The sequence below is a fragment of the Lipotes vexillifer genome, unplaced genomic scaffold (genome assembly GCF_000442215.2).
Source record: "Lipotes vexillifer unplaced genomic scaffold, Lipotes_vexillifer_v1.1 scaffold466, whole genome shotgun sequence".
NCBI lineage: Eukaryota > Metazoa > Chordata > Mammalia > Artiodactyla > Lipotidae > Lipotes > Lipotes vexillifer.
The window spans coordinates 769,067-789,831 of NW_006796103.1; the positions used below are offsets into that span (position 1 = coordinate 769,067).

The window sequence follows — 20,765 nt, forward strand, 5'->3', positions numbered from 1 at the left end:
TTAAATACAAAAAGTGAAGTGTGGTAGTCACTGCCTATACTTTTGGTTTGTTTTCATTGTTAAGGAAACCATGATCAGGTTACACATGCATTATACATGCACTGCGGGGTCAGTAAAACTTGGGATTTTGTGCTCCCTTAGAAAATGACTTTATAAAACCTGTTCTGATGTATGCTGGCATTTGTCCTTCATTATCCTCGTGCTAACTTGTAACAGTGAAGCACAAAATGGAAGCCACGTAGAGAAGCGGCCCCAAACACAACGTCAGGCAGGAGTGGGTCCCATGTCAGCTTAAAGACATGACATAAAGCAATCAACTCGGCCCAAGGTTCAGAAACCTCCATATCCACAACACTCAGTCTCCTTGCGGGTCTGAGGAGAGGTGGGGGTCAGCACAAGCAAGGCCAGCAGGGCAGTGCCCCCAGCATGGGGTGATGGGGGATGAGTGTGGCCTTCATGTCAAAGACACTTCAAAATATCATGATTTACTAATGTGATAAAAATGAGGAGACTCTTCAGGGCTTTGTTCACTTGCTGAACAGTTAGGTGTGGCATGCCTGAGAGGACAGGCTGCGAGGGCCAGCCCAGGGCTACTACAAGACCCGGGGGTGTCATCAGGACTCAGACTGCAGGAGACACAGAGAAAATACACCCAGTGAGAACACACAACAGACCCTACTGGTGCCCCCACGGCCACACCGTCTCTTCCTTAGGTTTCTTTTAAAAACAGAACAAAACCAAGCCTAGAGCTACCTCAACGCAAACGTCATTTATCAGGAAGAGTGCTTTTCTAACCTCAAAACCTGAGGGACATCAGGTGAGAAACACACAACCCATAAACCACTACCAACTTGTCAAGAAAAATAAACACACATTTAATTTAACTAAAAAAAATAATAAAGTGCCCCAAACCCTCCCTCTCATTCTCTGAAAGGAAACTCCCACTGATGCCTAACCTGAGGCTCCCTGAGCCAATCCAGTCCTGGGCCGCAAGGACACTGGGAGCACTGAGGCTTGGGCTGTTGCTCATTTCTTACTACCCCACAAGACTCATGAGCCTCAGAAGCCATGATCTGTTGAAGATCCCATCTCAAGCGCCTGGTGCTCAAGTTGGAAATGCCATAGCCCTCTGATCTCAGCTCGCACGAACAGAAAGCTTGGCCCAGCTTCCACTTTCCACTGAACAGAGATGGCTGTGGGACAAATAGCTGGGAATGGTGATCCTGGCACATGTGCATGTGGGGCTGCATCTACACACTTGTCCACACGCTCACATACAAACAAATGTTCACCACACAGACACACATGCACATTCGCCTGCACTCGCACACACAAGGAGACATTCCTAATCAAACAGTAAGTCCATGAGTTATGAACCTCTGGGTGTGAGATACGTGATGCCGTAACTGTTAAAGTCCCTTCTCAGGTGATTCTGAATTTTAGCCAGACTTTGGGTGAAAGAGTATTATGAAATCCACTTAAGCTCTAATGCTGTAACTTAAATCACTGTAAAAAGTCTAGTATACAATCCCTTGTAGCTGACCTGCCATACTTAACTTCAGAGTAGTAAGAATGAGAGACTGGGCTCTTCAATTATGCAGCAGCATTCAAGTGAAGATGAACATTTATGTTTCACTCTATTTTTGGCCATTATATGCTACAAAATTCCTGAAAGCACAAACTTTCCTTAAAAGAAAGAACCCCCCCAAAACAAAAACACACCCAAAACTATAACTTAAAAGCAAAGATTTCCAAGGAAAGAACATTTTCTAAAATCATATTTCAATCACTGACCTCAAATAAACCTTTGAGAACCCACAGGACTAGTTACTATTCTATCATAACCTAGTCTATTAAGTGAATTAATTTGTCTACATTCCTCTGATGGCTTCAGAAACGCCTAATAAGCGAGGGTCTGCCTCTGCATACTGCATGCCTTCTTATAAATCAGTTCTTGTTCTCAGTGCCCTCGTGCAGCTAAGCACAGTCATTGTCTGTCTTCTGTGTGACAAGGACACCTTTCTCAGAATTGACAGCAGTTCAGAGTGGAGATTAACACCACCAGTTTCTCATTCTCTTCCTTTTACAAATACTTACTAAGAGAGGTAGGCCTTTTTTAGAAAAGTATGCAGAATGAAGACAGACGAAAGGGAAAAAAGTATTTAGTATTTGAAAAATATTTTCATAATTAAAAAAATATTTAAATATTAAAGACTTTGAGAATAAGAGAAAGAAAGCATGCATTGCAGCCCTTACAGCTGTGCTTAGTTAGCTGTGAACTCTCATAGATAAGACACTCTGTGCAGTATCCACTCCCTTGAATTACTTACTGTGCCTGTATGAAGCTAACCAGCTTTTCTCTAAATTAAAATAAGATTAAAAGAAGGAATGGTGTTAACCAAAAACTCTACTGAGAACTAGTCACCCCTACCCCTACCTAACAAATATTCATCTATTACTGGGCATGTTACTGTGAAGATGTTACATTAAACAAACAATAGTAACAAAGTAATATTTTTTTAATTCTATAATTTAGATGGGTGCTGATGCATGATTTACGTGTTACACAAAAAACATAGCTTTGAAAATTTAAAGAATAAATAAACCAATATATTCCCTACCACCAACACTAGTTTTCAATGCTTGCAAAAAAACAAAGCAAAAATTTCAAACTATGTTAACCATGTTGATATATTTACTCAATACCAATATTCTACAGAACTTAAGGTACAAAGTTATATGGAGAATTTTACATAATTTGTTTTCATCCTCTCCCAAACGAATAGCTTCCGAAGGCAAGCTAGTGTGGGGGACAGTGGGAACCAACAGGACACTGGTGTGGCCTATGAAGCCTGGTAGGCCGGGCATATCCAAGGAGGCATGGGGGCTTTTGGGAAGGAGGAGACAGAAATCATCCCAGCTCTTAGAGGACTGAACCTTGTCAGTTTCTAGTGAGTACCAACTCCCAAGAGCTCAGAGCTGGGGCAGCTGATGCCTACCTGGAGCCACAGTGCTGGCAAGGCCCCACAGGAAGAGTCGGAGGCCACTGTCCAGAAGAGAAGCCCTCACAATGGAAGGCTAAGTGTAGGGCAAATTAAAGTAAGATCATGAATAAAGCAAGTAGGCACCTGAAAGAATTATGAGCAATGAAAAAACTTAACCTAGGGAAGCACATTTCAGGTTAATATATCAATAAATAAGACCTTTCTGAGAACTAGAGCTGTTCAACAATGACAAGGGCTGCTTTGACTGCTTGACGGTTGGTGTAGGAATATACCATGGTCAGGAGGTATCCTGGTGCTTACACAGCATCCCTGGTTATCCAAATCTCTTCTGTCCTTGAGTTTGGATAGCACGTGTGGACCTCAAAGGATACAGTATTATTCAAATCCACGTGATACCTGAGTCTAGAAGAGCAAGAGTCTGAATAGTGAGAAACTCATCTCAAATTTTATCCAAATCTATTAAATTCCTGAGTTCACTTAATCAGGTTTGAATCGTAGGCGTTAAATAGCAAAAGAAAAGAACTCTTAAATTTCATTCAGCCACGTACATGGTTTTATAAGTCTATGATAAATCAAGACAAAGCAGTTTCTGTCCATCTGTGAATTCTAAAAAGCACAACCTAAAAGAAAAGTCTAAAGGCCTTTATTTGGAAGTCACTGATAAACTGAACTAGCAGTCCCCTTCTGTCACTGAATACTGAGAAGCCACCAACAGACCTGATGACAAGCTGTGCCCATCTCAGGAAGACACACCTTGCAGTCTTTTAAACCAGACAGCAACTGAAAGGAGATGCACTTTCAGTTCTTCTAAAATGACCAATTTTCAGGTTTTTTAAAAAAAAATGACCTTTCAAAAACCCTTAAGACCAGACAACCTATAGCACTGCATACCACATCAACTGAAATAAACTGACTAAAAACTGAATGAAAGGTCACAGGAACAGACTGAGAGAATCCACTGATCTACCTAGGAATCAAGGAGAAAGAATAAGTGGACTTCCTATTTAACATGATAGCATCTTAGCTTCTCTTTGGCAGCATCTATTCTGTCAGCCCCCTGGGGGCTTGACATCAATGCCATTTGCATTAGCTTTAAAAAGATAAAAACTGAAAAAGATGAACATGCACACATCTCAAAAACAGCAAATACAGAATGACAGGTACAATACAGCATTTAATTAAAAATCAAAACACTATGATTTATTATTCCATATATGAGGTAAGGAACTATAAAAACCATTAGAGAGGGACAGACATGACTTTTAGAAAAGCCTAATGTAGGGCTTCCCTGGTGGCGCAGTGGTTGAGAGTCCGCCTGCCAATGCAGGGGACACAGGTTCGTGCCCCGGACCGGGAGGATCCCGCATGCCGTGGAGTGGCTAGGCCCGTGAGCCATGGCCGCTGAGCCTGTGCGTCCGGAGCCTGTGCTCCACAACGGGAGAGGCCACAACAGTGAGAGGCCCGCGTACCGCAAAAAAAAAAACAGAAACAAGAAAAGCTGAGCAAAAACCTTGGAAAGAGGGGGTTTGGTAATCAAAACTATAAGAATGAATATTATATAACTTGCCGAATTTCAGAAACTTATTAGTAGAGTAGAGCAACAATATAATATCATATTCTTGGTGACAAAAAATTTTTAAAGTGATCATTATAACAGTAGAAAAACTAAAAATATTCTAGTGATGACCACAGAACATGGTTAAGTAGATTACAGCACATTCCCACTGTGGAACATTAGACAAGCTTTAAAAATACTAAGGCAAAAAAATATATATATACTAAGGCAAACCTTCGTGAAGTTACAGGGAAGCTCCAAAGGCACACTGTTGGGTGGGAATAGGGCAAGTTGCCTTATAGTATGTACGGTCAGTCCCACTATGGGTCCTGCAGCCTGGCTACAGCCAGCACTTGCAGCAGGAGGCCTGTGCCACCCCTGCATAGTGAGCCTGGGTGCATGGACGATGGCAGGTGGACGAGGTTCTGAGGGCCATGTCACCTGGCGTAGGGTAGCAGTGACACTGAGAAGTTCAACAGTTCGAACCACAGGAGCAGCGTGGGCAGCGTTCTGATCTCTCTCACTTCTGCTCCCCATACACATGTGTACATGCCATCGCCCTCTATTCTGGGCAGGTCACGCTATGGACTCTGCATGACCTCTGTGTCCCACAGTGGAGCTGAATGAGTGACCTTGGGTCCTGGAGACCTAACAGCCTCTTCTCATCAGCTGAGGAAGCCCAGCAGGTGCCACGTCCTTCTTCACAGACTGTGTCTTCATGTTCAGGGGAGACATTTCCTGACCATCCCCTCTCATGCTGGGAGTGTGTGTTGTTGGAGAGGTAGAGATGTATTTTCAAAAAGACTGTCAACACAACCTAAAAGCCCAGCAACAATCAATAGAAAAGTTTGGTGAGCACTGTGCAGACTGTGTAGCCTCAGGAACACACCTTCTCAAGACACCAGAAAGTGATGCCTTCCAGTAAAGCCATGGCTCAGAATGAGGGCCCACTGACTGGTCCTTGCTTCTCCCTTACACTTGAAGATGCACCTTTCTGAGCCCTGGTCCCAAGAGCTGTGGTCCAGGAGCACCAACTACTGAGTCTAATTGTTCCTGTTAAGACAGTAGGCATTTATGTTCTCTTGTAGATGGGTCACCAGTGGTTGGCACTGAAGTTTGCCATCTGGCATTTTGTGAATCAGGATCCTCTGACCCAGTCAGGTAGAACGTGGCCAGCCTTGGGGGCCTGTCAGGACACAGGCTGATGCAGGCCCCTGACCTGGGCAAGCCCGTCCAGATAAAACACCCATGGGGCCTCTCTGCCAGCACCTAGGAAGTTTCTATAGCCAGAGGTCCTTTCTTTGTGGTCACTATGAAGAATTTGTTCTTTGCTTTAGTGGTGACAGCTCCTATTTCAATATGGTTCTCTTTGCACAATTCTCTATTATTTGTTCATGCTGGCCTGCTGCCCTGAGGGCTCCCTTGGTCCCCACCAGATCCCTACTCCTCTGTGCTCCAAGGGACCAGGGGTCACTATTACCTCCAACCTTCCGTCTCCCTTAATAGCCCCCTCTCAGCTTTCATCATCCACCTAAAAGTTTAAGCATGTTCAAACTTCCCTCCCATCTCAAGCCCCACCCTTTATGGAAGCAACTGGAGGTGGATTCGGAGGATTGGTGCTGGCCACCTACCCCACCATCTTCCATATTTTACAGCACAGAAGAAGCTACAAAGCTAAAAAACTATTTTTCCTAGGATCCCTTGCACCTCGTTGAGGATCGCGCAGGCACCCGCACCTGCACGGGGTCTGGGAGCTGTGAGAGCCACAGAAGTCTCCTCCTCACCTCTGCTGACAACTGTTCTTGCCACGACTCCTATTCTGGCTGCTGCACTGCTCTCCCTGTGCCCCCAGCTCCACCTCCTTTCCCTGATCTGAGGTACACCATCTCAAGACCTCCATACAGAGGGCCCTCCACAGAAAACCTCCCCAGGGCATCCGACCTACTTCCGCTGCTCCAATTAGTACTCAGGGTACACACACAATAAAGAAAAGCAAGGGGACCATTAATACAAAATTCAGGGTGCTGGAGTACAGAGGAACATGACCAGGAAGAGACAGGGATAGGGCTCTGATACTAGTAATATTCCACTGATGTTTGTTTTATTTACTGTACAAATATACTGTGTGTATGATAGTTTCAAAATAATTTACTGTATAAATATACTGTGTGTATGATAGTTTCAAAATAATTTAAGTTTTTACAATGAAAAAAATCTTTCAGTGAGCTTTCGTGGTCCAAAGTGTAAGTCTAAAATCTAAGGCCACGCAGGGCCCGACAAACATCATCTGACCATTCCTTCCCTTGCTTTCCTGTGTTCCAACCACATTCTTCTGTTTCTTCTACATCCTGTCCTCTCACCTCAGGACCCTTACACATTGTCTCCTCTGCACATATATTCCTCTGTATTGTCGCCTTGCTAAATTCCTACTCTACACTCAAACCTCACCTAAACATTAATTTAATTGAGCAGAACTAAACACTGGTTTAATCAAGTACTGTTTTAATTGGGTTGGTCTTCCGTGACCTTCCTGTTCACATTCCTGTATGATTCCTCATCTCAATCATCTACAAGGGTAAGGATGACATCTATCTTGTCTACCACCCTGTCCAACACTCAGCATAGTGCCTGGCAGGAAGTGAATACATCAAAGGCTCATTTACATTTTTCAAAAAATTAATAGACTATTTTTTGAGCAGTTCGGCTTTACAGAAAACATAAGGAGAAAGTATACACCTTGCACTAGTGTGTTACATTTGTTACAACTGATGATCCAACACTGACGCATTACTATTAACTAAAGTCTATAGTTTACAGTTGGATTCCCTCTTGGTGTTGTATATTCTATAGGTTTGGACAAACTTACAAGGACATAAATCCAGCATTATAGTATCATAAGGAATATTTTCACTGCTCTAAAAATCCCATGCTTTGCCTCTTTATTCCTCTCTCATCCTCAAACCCTGGAACCCCTGATCATCTTACTGTCTCCATAGTTTCCAGCATGTCATATAGTTGGAATCATACAGTATGTAGCATTTTCAGATTGGCTTCTTTCACTTAGTACTGTACATTAAAGGTTTCTCCATGGGTTTTCATGGCTTAATAGCCAATTTCTTTTCAGCACTGAATAAATATTCCATTGTCTGGATGTAGCAGTTTATTTATTCACTCACCTGGTGAAGGATATCTTGGTTACTTCCATGTTTTGGCAATAATGACTAAAGCTACTATAAACATCCACGTGCAGGTTTCTGTGTGAACATAAGTATTCAACTCCTTTGGGTAAATACCAAGGAGCAGGATTACTGGATCTTGTGGTAAGAGTATGTTTGGTTTTGTAAGAAACTGCCGAACTGTCTTCAGAGTGGCTGTAACATTTTGTATTCCCACCAGCAAGAAATGAGAATTTCTGTGTTCCACATCTCACCAGCATTTGGTGGTGACAGCGTTCCGGATCTTAAGCTATTCTAGTAGGTGTGCAGTGAGAGCTCATCTATTTTTCACTGAGGAAGGCCAAGAGGACACAGTGCATGCTTCTTCAGACTAACAAGGCCTCTGTTTTATTTGCGCAGCTTTTCACAAATACACTAGGATTAGTTCACGCCTACAGAGTCCACGTTCACAGACCTGAGGCGGGCCTCTAACATCTGTTATTTGTTATTTTTAAATTCTGCCAATGATTTTGGAGCACAGCTAAGGTTTAAGAACTACTTGTTCAACCAGGAAGCCAAATATTGCTGACAACTCAATTCTGACATATCTTACATTTAGACTGCAGATTCTCTGGAGATGGTGGACATTAAGTGTTATGATGGAAAGGAAAAAATTATAATCATATCTAGATCCCCCATTCCCAACACAGCGTTTCTGATACAGTAAATGCTTGAAAAATAATATTAATCTCACCTGTAACATTTTAAAAATCTATCTAGTAGATAATTCAGAAATATACATATATACAGATAGGTATTATATATTAAATATCCATAATCTATAATATGTTATATAATATAGATAATTTCTGGGAGTTCATAGTACAAAAACAGCATGGGCTGGAAAAAATTCTTTTTCCACCCTGAAAAAGACCATGCACTATGCAGACCAGGCCTCCCAGCAACAGGACAGGGAGCATGTGCACTTCCTTTGTAAATTCCACACCATCCTATAACAGTATGGAGATCTGAGGTTTTTTCTCAATGCTGCAGGCAACCACAAACTCAGAAGGAAAAGCATGGAAGACACAGCAGTCACCCCCCAATGCCAGTCCACATGGGGTCTGGCCAGGAAGGTTTTTCTTTTGAAAATACAGAACCCTGAGACCAATTAGGCTTCTGAAAACTGTTCTGCGGTAGAACCTAAAATTCCAGCCAGATTTAGAAACCTCTGGGTAGAGTCACCTCTCCCCATTTTTCCGTAAGATTTCTTCAAAACTCTACACATATTCCAGTTTCTAAAATGATTAATACAGACAGGGTCTAATGAACAAGAAAGTTATTTTCCAATACTGGTTCTTCAAAATTCTGAATGTGTTTTCCTATAGAATAATATAATGAACTATGGTTGGAAAAGACCACTTATGACCTACCTATTACTTATAAGAATATTTTTGTGGAAAATATGTCTTAGGTTCTCACTTGGGATGCCAAGAAAGTATTTCCCCAACTCAGTGTTGCCTCTTCTATGCTCTTGATTTCCGTTTCAGTCATCACTCTCCATTTAGTGGGTCCCTAACAGCACATATAGATGAAATCAATGAGCACTTTCTCCAGATACTTTTATTTCTTTACACTTATCATAAAAAAAAACAATAAAAGTGATTTTTACATTAATCTGTTTCTGCTGGCTCCAAATTATGTGTATCTAACCTGAAATAAACCTGCCTTCCCAATCTTGCCTCAACCTCTCTCAATTTCATCCCAATATTCCAGGCCATACACTGAACTCTACACTGCCCCAAACTTCCTGCCCTGTTGTAATTCTGTGACTGTGCTTTGTTAAGTCCCTTGCTGTACAATTCAGATTACTGCAACAGTCAGAAGCAATGGGAAATGCTTTACAGAAGGATTTGTAGGTAGTTATCACCTACATTAACCTGCTTGAAAACATCACTCTAAATACCCCAAATTCTTTACCAATTACACCACTGTTGTCCATAAACCACCGAGTGAAAGTGAATTCTAAGAGTATTGACTTCATTTATAAAATACTTACCTCATAATGTCCTTTGATGATTTAATAAGAACATGAAAGCACTTTATAGAACAGTAAGTATTTTTAAGAAGTTCAAACTTAAACCTAATTTAAAACTCACCTTCCTCTTCAGAACATCTTCCAAACTGTTATCAGCTCAGATAAACGCCAAATGTTAAGTCAAGTGTCTTTCTCTATCCTTTCTCTCCCCACATTTTCCTTCTCTTTAAATGTTCTAGTCCCAAGTATACTATAATGAATGTTTAAAGTACAATTGTCATATGAGGACTAGAATGTCACTACAGACAATCTCAGGAACATGGCTTCTTTCATTATATGAAACAGGCACAACTGAAACAACGGTTGGCAATATGATTTCTCATAGCTTTACTGCTCTGGAGCCTAAGAAAGGCAATCTCACTCAGGAAGGAGGTTGGTATTTAGGATTAGTGCTTTACAACCTCCCATGAGACATTCACTATCACGCAGCCTTCAGGCAAACAGTTTATAATTGTTTTTTATTCTCCAATTTCAAATCTCTGAGTGAAATTTGGTATTTTGCCAAAAAAAGGCAACAAGAGGAGACACAAATCCACTGCATTTATGAAGGCACTTATAGATCCAGAGGGTCTTCTATGTCCTTGGTGCTCTCTGCAAGAGGACACCTCACAGAGATTTCAGCGCCACCGTCATCTGCTAGCCTTGGTCCTCATGGCTGCCTGCTCTTCTCCTCCAGTCTCATAAGTTTTCTCTTGCTCTTCAACACTTTCAGGAATTACCACTGAGTCTGCCCAGGAAGTTCTGCTATACTTATTTGTATAACTATAGAAATCTCAATTCAAGAGAATAAACCAACAAGGTAACTGGGTGAATATTTAAATCTCTCTGGTTATTGCATGGTCAGCATCCATCACAGAGGCTTTGAGTTACTTACCTAAGTAATGTGGTGGGTGAAATGCCATAGGCTTACTAGTCGCTGAATAATATCCAATTGCTCTCTTAAATCGAACAACTTTGTCATCTGTTCTAGACTGAAATAAACGCAGGAAAACCTTTGTAAATCAGTATGCCACTGGTCATGTGTATTAATATATTTTTATAATTCAGCACATGTATAATAATCTGCAGCCTTTCAAGCTAAATGAGAGTTCCGAATGACATTAAAATCTTCAAGGAAAATCAACAGATTATCATTAAAGAAACAAATCGAACATTCATTCTCTTACAGCAATGTACTTTATCAGAGTCTGACATGGCAGTCAGGAGACCTGAGTTCTGGGATGCAGTCCTCCAACTTTTCCTTGGCCAGGTCTCTGGTGCTACCCAGAAAGGTTTTACTTTTCATCTCCAGCAAGTGGGGGAGCAGTTTTAGTTCTTCAGAGAGCAAACAGGAAGTCACACAAACTTCACCTCTTCTACTAACCCTGACCCCCCTCACATCCTTACTTTCCAAAAAAGGAAGAAGAAATCCCTGATCATCACCTGAAGGGATGGACAAATCAGAGATCCACAATTCCATCTGATTCGTCTGTCTTCTTAGTAGAAATCCCATTAAATTATGATGGCAAATCTAGGAGCAGCAGAGACCTTACCATTCATCTACCTCAATCCCTCCTCTGTGCAGGCCGCAGGGGAGGCTGGAGGAGCTAGGTGAGGTGCCAGCCCTCCTGGTTGGCAGAGGCCTGACAGCTGGGCAAGCACTCCTGCACACGGCTGGTGTGTGCCTCTCAAACCCCTTCCAAACCCAGCACACACCATAGCACAAAGCGCTACCCAGGAGCTTGTATTTCTACCTGAGAATGCTGGAAAACATCTTTAGCTATGGCATCCAAGTCCGAGGTATCCTGGATGTTGCGAACGTAGTCAGCCACAGCCTTGATCACCACATCACACGGTGGCAAGACCAGCTGGTGGGCCCGGACCTAAGAAGACAAGCACACACGTCAATACACTAATTCTAAACACAGGCCCAGAAACTCCAGGTGATGTTTCCCTTCTAAGGGCCTGATTATTATCGATTTGTGATTTCTTGGCCCCAAGACTTTGGTGGTCTGAGAATCAAGCCCTGGATCTCCCTTTCAGTTGTTGAAATATAACTCAGCTGCTTCAACCTGGCTAGGTAAAAGAGCGTCTGACAGCCTTCCATTACTTCTGGGATGTCTGCAACCTGCTCATGTGAGCACAGCACAGAGAAGCCCTGGGCCACAGATGCTTCCTTTCTTTCAACACCAGGCACCAGGAGGCTGTGCTGGATGAATGCAGCCCCAAGCACCTGAGACCACTGCAAAAAGCCAAGGTAAGCTCTGAAGGGGAGGACAATGGTATCCCTGACTGCTGAGGGACATGTCTGGTGAAAGACACATGGAATAAAGCATAGGAATATTTTCTATCCAAGAACAGTTGATACCAGGAAAAGGTAAGTAAGCAAAATTTTTTTTAAAAAGGTTTGTTTTGGACTTTTTCATGAAAACTAAAAGAAAAAAGATACCTTAATTTAACAAAGTTAAGGTATGCCCATGTTCTTAGAAACAAAGATGAATCAGGTACTAACTCTGTTTATAAAAATTTTTTAAAAATTGAATGACAGTATGAAATGACATTTTATTTCCTATTTAGTCACAAAGATCATAAAGATAAAAAAGATGGCAAAAACATCTAAAGGCTTTGTGTTTCCAGAGCTGTGCACTCCTGCCCACCACACCTATGAATGTGGTACGTTACACGGCAGGAGGGGGTAGGTTGGCTGGCTGCTAACCTCAGGCCAAGCCTGTTACCCTGGATTATTCAGATGGGCCCAATGTCCTCACAGGACCCTCTAATGTAGAAAGGAAGGCAGAGGAGCAGGTTTCACACATGAGGTAGAGCAGGACTCCATCGGCCATTGCCAGCTTTGATGATGGAGGAAGGGCCATGAGCCATGGAATGCAGCACCTACAGAAGCTGGAAAAGGCAGGAGGAAACTCTCCCTGAAGCCTCCAGAAGAAACATTCTCCCTGGCCTTGCTGACACCTTGATTTTAGCCCAGTGAGACCCACTTTGGTTGTGACCTCTAGAACTGTAAGATATTATTTGCTGTTTTAAGACACCAAACATAAATAAATAAAAAAGGAAAAAAGGAAAGAAAAAACAAAAAATATTAACAAATAGAATGGAAGAACATCTGGAAAAATAGATATTTATACTATTAGGGCATCATCATGCAAAGTTTCAGATGCACATGAGTATATTCAATTTCTCTTTAGAAAAGCAATGGGTTTTTTTGGCTGTGCCGCACAGCATGCAGGATCTTAGTTCCCCGACCAGGGATCAAACCCACGCCCCCTGCAGTGGAAGCGCAGAATCTTAACCACTGGACCACCAGGGAAGTCCCAAGCAATGGTTTTCTTCTGAAATAATGTTTTCTATGGTTGAAAATGTTAGCTGCTCTGTCTCCTAGGGAAGCATTTATCTCCTTGCTCTGGTCAGTGTTTGGTGAAGGTAAATCCCATCACAATGAACTCCAGAGAACTAGTAAAATGTCTGAGGCTGCAGACCACAAGCACATTCCTAGAAACCCAATTCCCCCTCTGCAGAATGAAAAACTACTGACACACACACGCTCCATGAAGAAGAGGTCCCTGGAACAGTGCGTTCCAGCCAGTCTGGGAGAAATGGAAGTTCTGTCCACTCCCCAACTTTTGGGGTGTTTAATAGTCCCACAGCCATGACAGGGAGGAGGGCCAGCTGGTGGCAGCCCCAGGAATGAGGAGTCAGGACAGACACCCTGAGCTGTCCTACCATCGATATTTCCCCCTTGGTGAGCACATTCCACAGGGAAGGGGACAGCCTTGCCTGAGGAGAGTCTGCGATGGCCAGTGGCCTCCAGGCCCTTGGACAACCCCCTCTCTGGGCCTCGACGTTCTGTCTCTAACTACAGTTTGAGACTAGTTGCCCAAAGAATGCCCCCTGGCAGTCTGAAAGCCTAGGGTTACCTCATTATGTTGCATACAGTACTGGAAAGGCCGGCCACTGTAGGAGTTTATATATAGAACAAATGACGATTAACGTGGTTAGAACAGAATTTACTGGGTACATAAATGTCCAAAGTATGAAAAGGGCTTTCCTCCAGCAGTTGGGAGCTAATGTGGTAGTGGAGGCAGCCTCTCCCAGCGTGTGCACCCTGACACCGGGACACCACAGATGACTGGGCAGCCACATACTGTCCCATCCCACCTCAAGTGAAAATAACAGAGTCTGTCACTTTGGTTCCTGTGGATATCCTCATCTTCACTACCCCCACTCCCCACAACACTAAGGCTATAAAATCCTTGAAGTGAGCAGATCCTATAATTAGAGGGCCCCTAAATCCTTCTGAGAGGCTAATGACCACCACCTGAAACTGCATCCTTTATAATTTCCCATGGCCCGGACTCCTCCCTCACGCCCCACCACCCTCGTTCCCCCAGCTTCATTCCTAATCCAGCCTTCCAAATCCAACTCAGGGTGAGCACCCACATCTTCCTCTGAGACTGTTGGTGCTACTGCTCCCAAGCTATATCTTGGCTGCTCTTTAAATGCAAGTGATTATAAAAACAAGTTTCACATAATATCATTGCTGAAGCAGAAGAACCTGATCCACTTCACTGCCATTTGGAAAAGAGCAAAGTGAAAGGATTACAAATCTTGGCAGTTTTCAGGAAGAAAACTAGAAACCTGATTTGATCGACATTCACTTGTGGGTAAGGTATTATTCTAGAAAATAAGAATATGGAGCTGCTCCCCAGTGTCTTGACTTCAAGATGCTCACATTCTTATTGGAGAAAAAATGCTGACCAGACTCCAACAGGGCCCTCAGAGGACACCCTGGAGGAATCATGGCCCAGCTGAGGAGGGAGAAAGGCTTCTGCATCCTCTGTGGTTCTCCAAGTGCAGGCCCTGAGATCCAACCCAGTGCCATCTTGGAGCCCCCAGACCAACGAAAAGAGTTGTGTGAGGGGGCTCTGGCAGTTTGTTGTAGTAAGTCCTCCAACCACTAAATCACTGAACACATCCTGAGGACTAGTATTTTCTAAAAGAATCAAGAGTAAGGAAAACATTTAAACACCACAACCGTTATGGCTATGCCTTGAGATTCTTGAAAAGTTATGACGTGTATCAACATGTTGTATACATTTGCCTAAATATAGCTGTGAAAAGGATGCTAAAATGCAATTAATCACAAACAATGCTAAATGTGAACTCTGCAGGTGGAAACTGTTATGCAGATATAACGAAGGATTTAATGGATTTGAATTTAAAGTATTTAAAGTATTAAGTGTCAACAAAGAAAAATCCCACCGTTTTATGAGCAAGGGTCACCAGTAGGCTCACAGGGAAAGGAGGGCAGGCCTGGGCTCCCTCCTGCAGAAGTGTCTGCATCCAGCTGGGGCTGTACTGTCCTGTGATTGGGTTCTTCTAGACTATCTGCCACACACTGCTCTCAGCATGCATCACTTCATTTAATCCGCAAAACAATGCTGTGAGGTGTACTCTTAAATGTACTCCCCATTTGACAGAGTTCATTCAGGCACCCATATGAGCCAGCGAGGTGAGTAGCTGGGCCACGCCTGACCTGCAGACTGCACATCTGGCCACCACACTCTGGTCTAGGTGTCTCTAAATTATGCCTCTTTTAGCATTAAATGTCCTTTTCTACGAAATGATGGTAGACGGCGAGTTCCTTTTTCCTCTAACATTCTTATTTAGAATAATTAAAAGTTGGCAACACAACAGTAGCCCTCCCAACTTTTGTTTTCCCCAACAGATCCGTGAAACCCAAACCCCTGTTGTTGATGAAAGGAGCTACAGAAAGATTTTCAACAGGAGAGGTATGAAATCAGGCCTGAGTTCCAGACACATGGAGGATGGGCATGAAGGCAGAGGAACAAAGGAGGGAACATTAGCAGCTCCTGTGTAAACCTAAGTAACGATAACACAGGTGGTCGAGAAGGATAGGATCAGCAAGTCGGGAAAGGTCAGAGGTAGAGTCAGATGCAGAGAGGAGAAGAATCAAAGATAATTCTCAATTTCTAACCTGATGACTGCAGGGACAGTGGTATCACTAGCGAGAAACAAAATACAGGATGATAAACCTATTGAGAGAAGGTGATGACATTTCTAAGTTAGAAACATCAAACTTGGTGCACAGGTGCAGTGCCCAAGTGGAGATGACTTGGTGGACAGTGGGATACACCCTGCGGTTCAGGGAAGGGGTCTCTTGGGAGAAGTACACTGGAGAGTCATCAACACAGTAGTTGAAACCTTAAGCGCAGATGAGATGTGCCAGAAAGAAAGTGTGAGGATCACAGCAAGGTACAGAGATGGATCCTAGGGAATGCACATGCAACCAGAGGAAGCCAGCTCACACGAGAGACAAGGAAAGGATGTGGAAGTAAGGAATACAGAACAAAGCTGGGGTCTGAGAATCAAGGCAGGAATTTCCCAGAGGGGTGAGGAGAGCAGGATGACTGACAGTGTCAAGTGCTCCAGAGAGGCTGAAAATCATTTGACAAAGCATTTGTCAAATCCACAGCCTTGGACAAAGACCCAACTGTGTCCACCAGAAATTGGTCGGGAGGTGCGCAGGGGGCGGTAAGGGTGGATTAAGCTGTTGGGGACATTATGGAAGGCTGCCTTCGGGAGATTCGAGGATGAAAAAGAGAGTTAGGAGAATATGGGAGACTAGACCACATTTACAAACTGAGAGCCAACGACCAAAAGAGGGTGTGTCTACACAGGAGCAAGGAGTTGATTGGACGAAGTAACACAGGGCTCCCTGGATGTGTTCAGTGACAACAGCTCAAGAATGTCAGGATAGTCTAGTCTCAGGAAGTAAAATGGGCCTGGATGAAACAGGGGAACGAGAAGCTGAGGACTCTCACCATCCTCGGATAAAGGACCTCTCTGTAAGAGAAAGTGTGAAACTGAAGAGAGGTCTGAAGAGATGATGAATGTTGAAGATAAATATTAAAGAGAATAAAAGGATTAACTGCTGACACTGATAGTTTGGTTGAAGTTGGAGACCATAATTTTAAAAATCAGTTTTACTGAGATATTTTACTTAAAGTAAAATTCATCAATTTTAAGCACATAATTCACTGAGCTCTGATAAATGCATACATTAGTGTAGCCACCGCCATAATTATGAAGTATAACGTTTCTATCACCTCAAATAGTTCCCTGTGCCCCTTCCCATCATAGCCCTAGGCAACCACTAACCTGCTTTCTATCACCATACTTTTGCCTTTTCCAGGGTTTTACATAAAAGCAATCATATTTCTTTGGTGTTTGACTTTTCACTTAAGATAATGCTTTTAGGATTCATACATATTATAAGAAAGTAGTTGGTTCCTTTCACTGCTATCAGCATGTCATTGTATGACTGTCCCACAATTTATTCATCCATTCACCAGCTGACTACTGCTTGGTATGTTTGAGACTACAATGGATGAAGCTGCCAGGACACTCAGGTTCAATTATTTTTGTGAACACAGGATTTCATTTCTCGTGAGTAAATGTCTAGCAGCGGGATTGCTGGGTTATATGGTAGGTATATGTTTAACTTTGTAAGAAACTACCAGACTGTTTTCAAAGTGACCATTCTGGATTCTGCTTCCCAACAGCCACATCTCAGAGCTATGGGTGCTGACACGCACTGACACTTGGCATCATCTGTCTCCTTCATTTGGCCCATTCCAGTGGTCAGGTAGTGTAGCTCATGATGGCTTTAATTTGCATTCCCTAATTCCATGGAGCATCTCTTTGTGTGCTTTCTGAATATTCTATAAAACATCTGTTCAAAATTTCACCCATCTCTTTTTGTTGTTGCGTTGTGTATCTTCTTATTGTGTTGTTCTTTACATATTCTGAATACAAGTCCTTTACCAGAGATAATATTCTGCAAATAGCTCCTCTCCCTCTGTTGTTGCTTGCTTTTCATTTTCTTAACTAAGAAATCTTTGACTAACTCAAGGTCATAAAGATCCTCTCTTGTATTTTTTTCTAGAATAATTTTTATATTCTTTTAATTTTTGCATATGGATATCCAGCTATTGTAAAAACTTCCCCATTTAGTTACTTAAGGACTTCTGGTGAAAATAATTAAATATATATATGGGTCTATTTCTGGACTCTGTTCTGCTCCACTGATCTGTTCGACTATCCTTATGTCAGTACCACACTGAGTTGATTATTATAGCTTTAAAGTGAGTCTAATACTAAGTCCTTTCACTTTATTCTTCCTTTTCAACATCTCTGATGCTATTCTAGGTCCTCTGCAATTCCACATGAATTTTAAAATCAGTTTTTCAATTTCTACTTAAAAAAAAGCTTGCTTAAATTTTGACTGGGATGCAGTAAATCTATATAACAACAAAGTCTTTTGAGCCATAAACATGCATATTTCTTCATTTATTTAGATCTTTTTAAACTTAGACCATAAGTTTGCAGCAGCATCCATTAGCTGTGTGGTTCTCAAATCTTCTCTAGATAGTACCTATCTAGGGTGGAGGGGTCTGCTGGGCAGGTGAGATGGAAGAAGGAGCAAGAGAAGGGTGATGTTGGTACAACCAGTTCAAGATGACCCACCAAGAGGTCCAGGCCAGCTAGGGAAGAAAGAAACAGTGAACAAATAAATGGGCAGAAGGCCCCAGGACGGGCAAAAGAGCCAAGTGTCAGCTTATGAGAATACTAAAGATAGAAGCAGTGGAGACAAAAGGGAGAAGGGATATTAAAGTGTACGATAGGAAATGGAGCTCTTCTGGGAGAAGACCTAGTATATGACTCTGGGCCTAGAAGGCTGCAGTAGAGTAGACACTATTTTACTGGAGATAATATGCAGCCAAGTTGTCTGTGGGTAATCCCCAGTACGCTGACCTTGCCTGAGTCTCAGAAGAGTTATCAAAGGACACCATTATGAAAGTAAAATGACAACCCACAGAATGGGAGAAAGTGTTTGCAAATTATGTATCTGACAAGAGACTTGTATACAGAATATATTTTTTAAAAAACTCTTACAACTCATTAATAAAAAATTTTAAAATGGACAAAAGATATGAATAGACATTTATCCAAAAAAGGTAAACAAATGGCCAGTGAGCACAGGAAAAGGTGCTCAACATCATTAGTCATCAGAGAAATGCAAATCAAAACCACATCACACCCACTGCAACAGCTAAAAATAAAACAACAGACAATAACAAGTGTTGATGAGGTTGTGGAAAAGTCAGAAACCTCACACATAGCTGGTAAGAGTATAAACAGTACAGCTACTGTGGAAACCAGTCTGGTAGTTCCTCAAAATGTTACGCATAGAATTACCATATGACCAGCAATTCCAGTCCTAGGTATACACCTGAGAGAAATGAAAACATGTCTACACAAACACTTGTACTTGAATATTCACAGTAGCATTACAAAGCCAAAATGTGGCTGAACAACCTGAATGTCCACTGACTGATGAATGGATTAAACATGGTAGGTATACCCACACGACAGACTATTATTTGGCCATAAAAAGAAAAAATGAAGTGCTGATACATGCTACAGTGTGGATGAACCTTGAAAAAACATTATGCTCAATGAAAGAAGCCAGACACAAGAGGTCATATAATTCCACTTATATGAAATGTCCAGAAGAGGCAAATCCATAGAGGAAAAAGTAGATTAGTGGTTGCCAGAGGGTAGAGGAGGGGGAGAAATGGGGAGTGACTGTTAACAGATAAGATACTGGGTTTCTTTTTGAGGTGATGAAAATATTTTAAAATTAGACAGTGATGATGGTTGCACAAACTCTGTGAAAGCTAAAAACCACTGAATTGTACACTTTAAAGTAGATTTTATGATATGTCATTATATCTCAATAAAACTGTTATAAAAAGAAAATTTAAAAAACACTCTAACCAAGAATGGCAATTTGGAAGTAAACTTACCAGCAAACCCCAATTCTCTCACATGTCCTTCTGGACCCAGATTGGGCTAGTCTCAAGAAAAGTGACATCTCCGGTTGAGCCGCCTAGGAGTGCTCAGAGCAGAGAGACCACTGGCAAGGTGAGGGATGTGTGCGCACCCAAGACACAGGGTCGGGAAACTGCCAAAAGAGCCACATTTCCAAAAGAAGTGATCTCTTCCAGTCAGAGTGATGGAGAAGGCCTACTTATAAACAAGGCGGAGATTCTGGACCCACAGGGGAGGAAATATGCTTGAAAGTGTCTGCACACATTTTTGAAACTGAGAATATGCCACTTATTTAACATAAAACTAGAAGATTCCAGGTCATGAGAAGAAACAGAGAAAGCAAAAATACCCCAGTAAGCTTCTTTTTGTTTCATTGACCCTATCACTCACCACCCCAGGAATCAGAAGTCGGGCACTATAAACACTCTATCTTTCAGATTGCATTTGGACCGCGAATCTCCCCTCCTCTGGCTAGGTCATGCATTTCAGCTCACTCGGAAGAATTCTGCCCGCAGGCCCAGGGCAGGCCCAGTCCCTCAAGAGGAAGGAGCTAAACTGAAAGCAGTCCTGTAACACCTAGGGAACACAAACCCTTCCCATGACTCTGTCCCTCCTTCCCAGCAAAGTGACCTGTGATCCACCCACAATCTGTAAAACAGAGACAGAAAAGCTATTCTTGAGTCCCAGTGATTTCAGCAGATTCCTCAGAATGCCAAGCTTTCCATCTTCACTTTATTTATTTAATATTTATTTATTTATTTATTTTTGATGTGGACCATTTTTAAAGTCTTTATTGAATTTGTTACAATGTTGCTTCTGTTTTATGTTTTGGTTTTTTGGCCCTGAGGCATGCGGGATCTTAGCTCCCTCACCAGGGATTGAACCCGCACCCCCTGCATTGGAAGGCGAAGTCTCAACCACTGGACGGCCAGGGAAGTTCCCCATCTTCACTTTAAAACCAAATGGGGGGCTTCCCTGGTGGCGCAGTGGTTGGGGGTCCGCCTGCCGATGCAGGGGGCGCGGGTTCGTGCCCCGGTCCG

The 20,765-nt window shown here is 42.5% G+C and overlaps 1 protein-coding gene across 2 annotated transcripts in view; it reads right to left on the reverse strand.

Moving 5' to 3' along the window:
* Positions 1 to 20,765, reverse strand: part of FAM120A (family with sequence similarity 120 member A) — a 105,173-nt gene that overhangs the window by 54,410 nt on the left and 29,998 nt on the right. The window contains exons 4-6 of one of the 2 annotated variants that reach the window (XM_007468160.1): positions 11,547 to 11,675; positions 10,688 to 10,784; positions 9,656 to 9,658 (exon numbers count right to left, since the gene is read on the reverse strand). In XM_007468160.1, coding sequence (XP_007468222.1) covers positions 9,656 to 9,658; positions 10,688 to 10,784; positions 11,547 to 11,675 — 229 coding nt within the window. The remainder of the gene's footprint in view (positions 1 to 9,655; positions 9,659 to 10,687; positions 10,785 to 11,546; positions 11,676 to 20,765) is intronic. The other variant, XM_007468159.1, reaches the window with a different exon arrangement.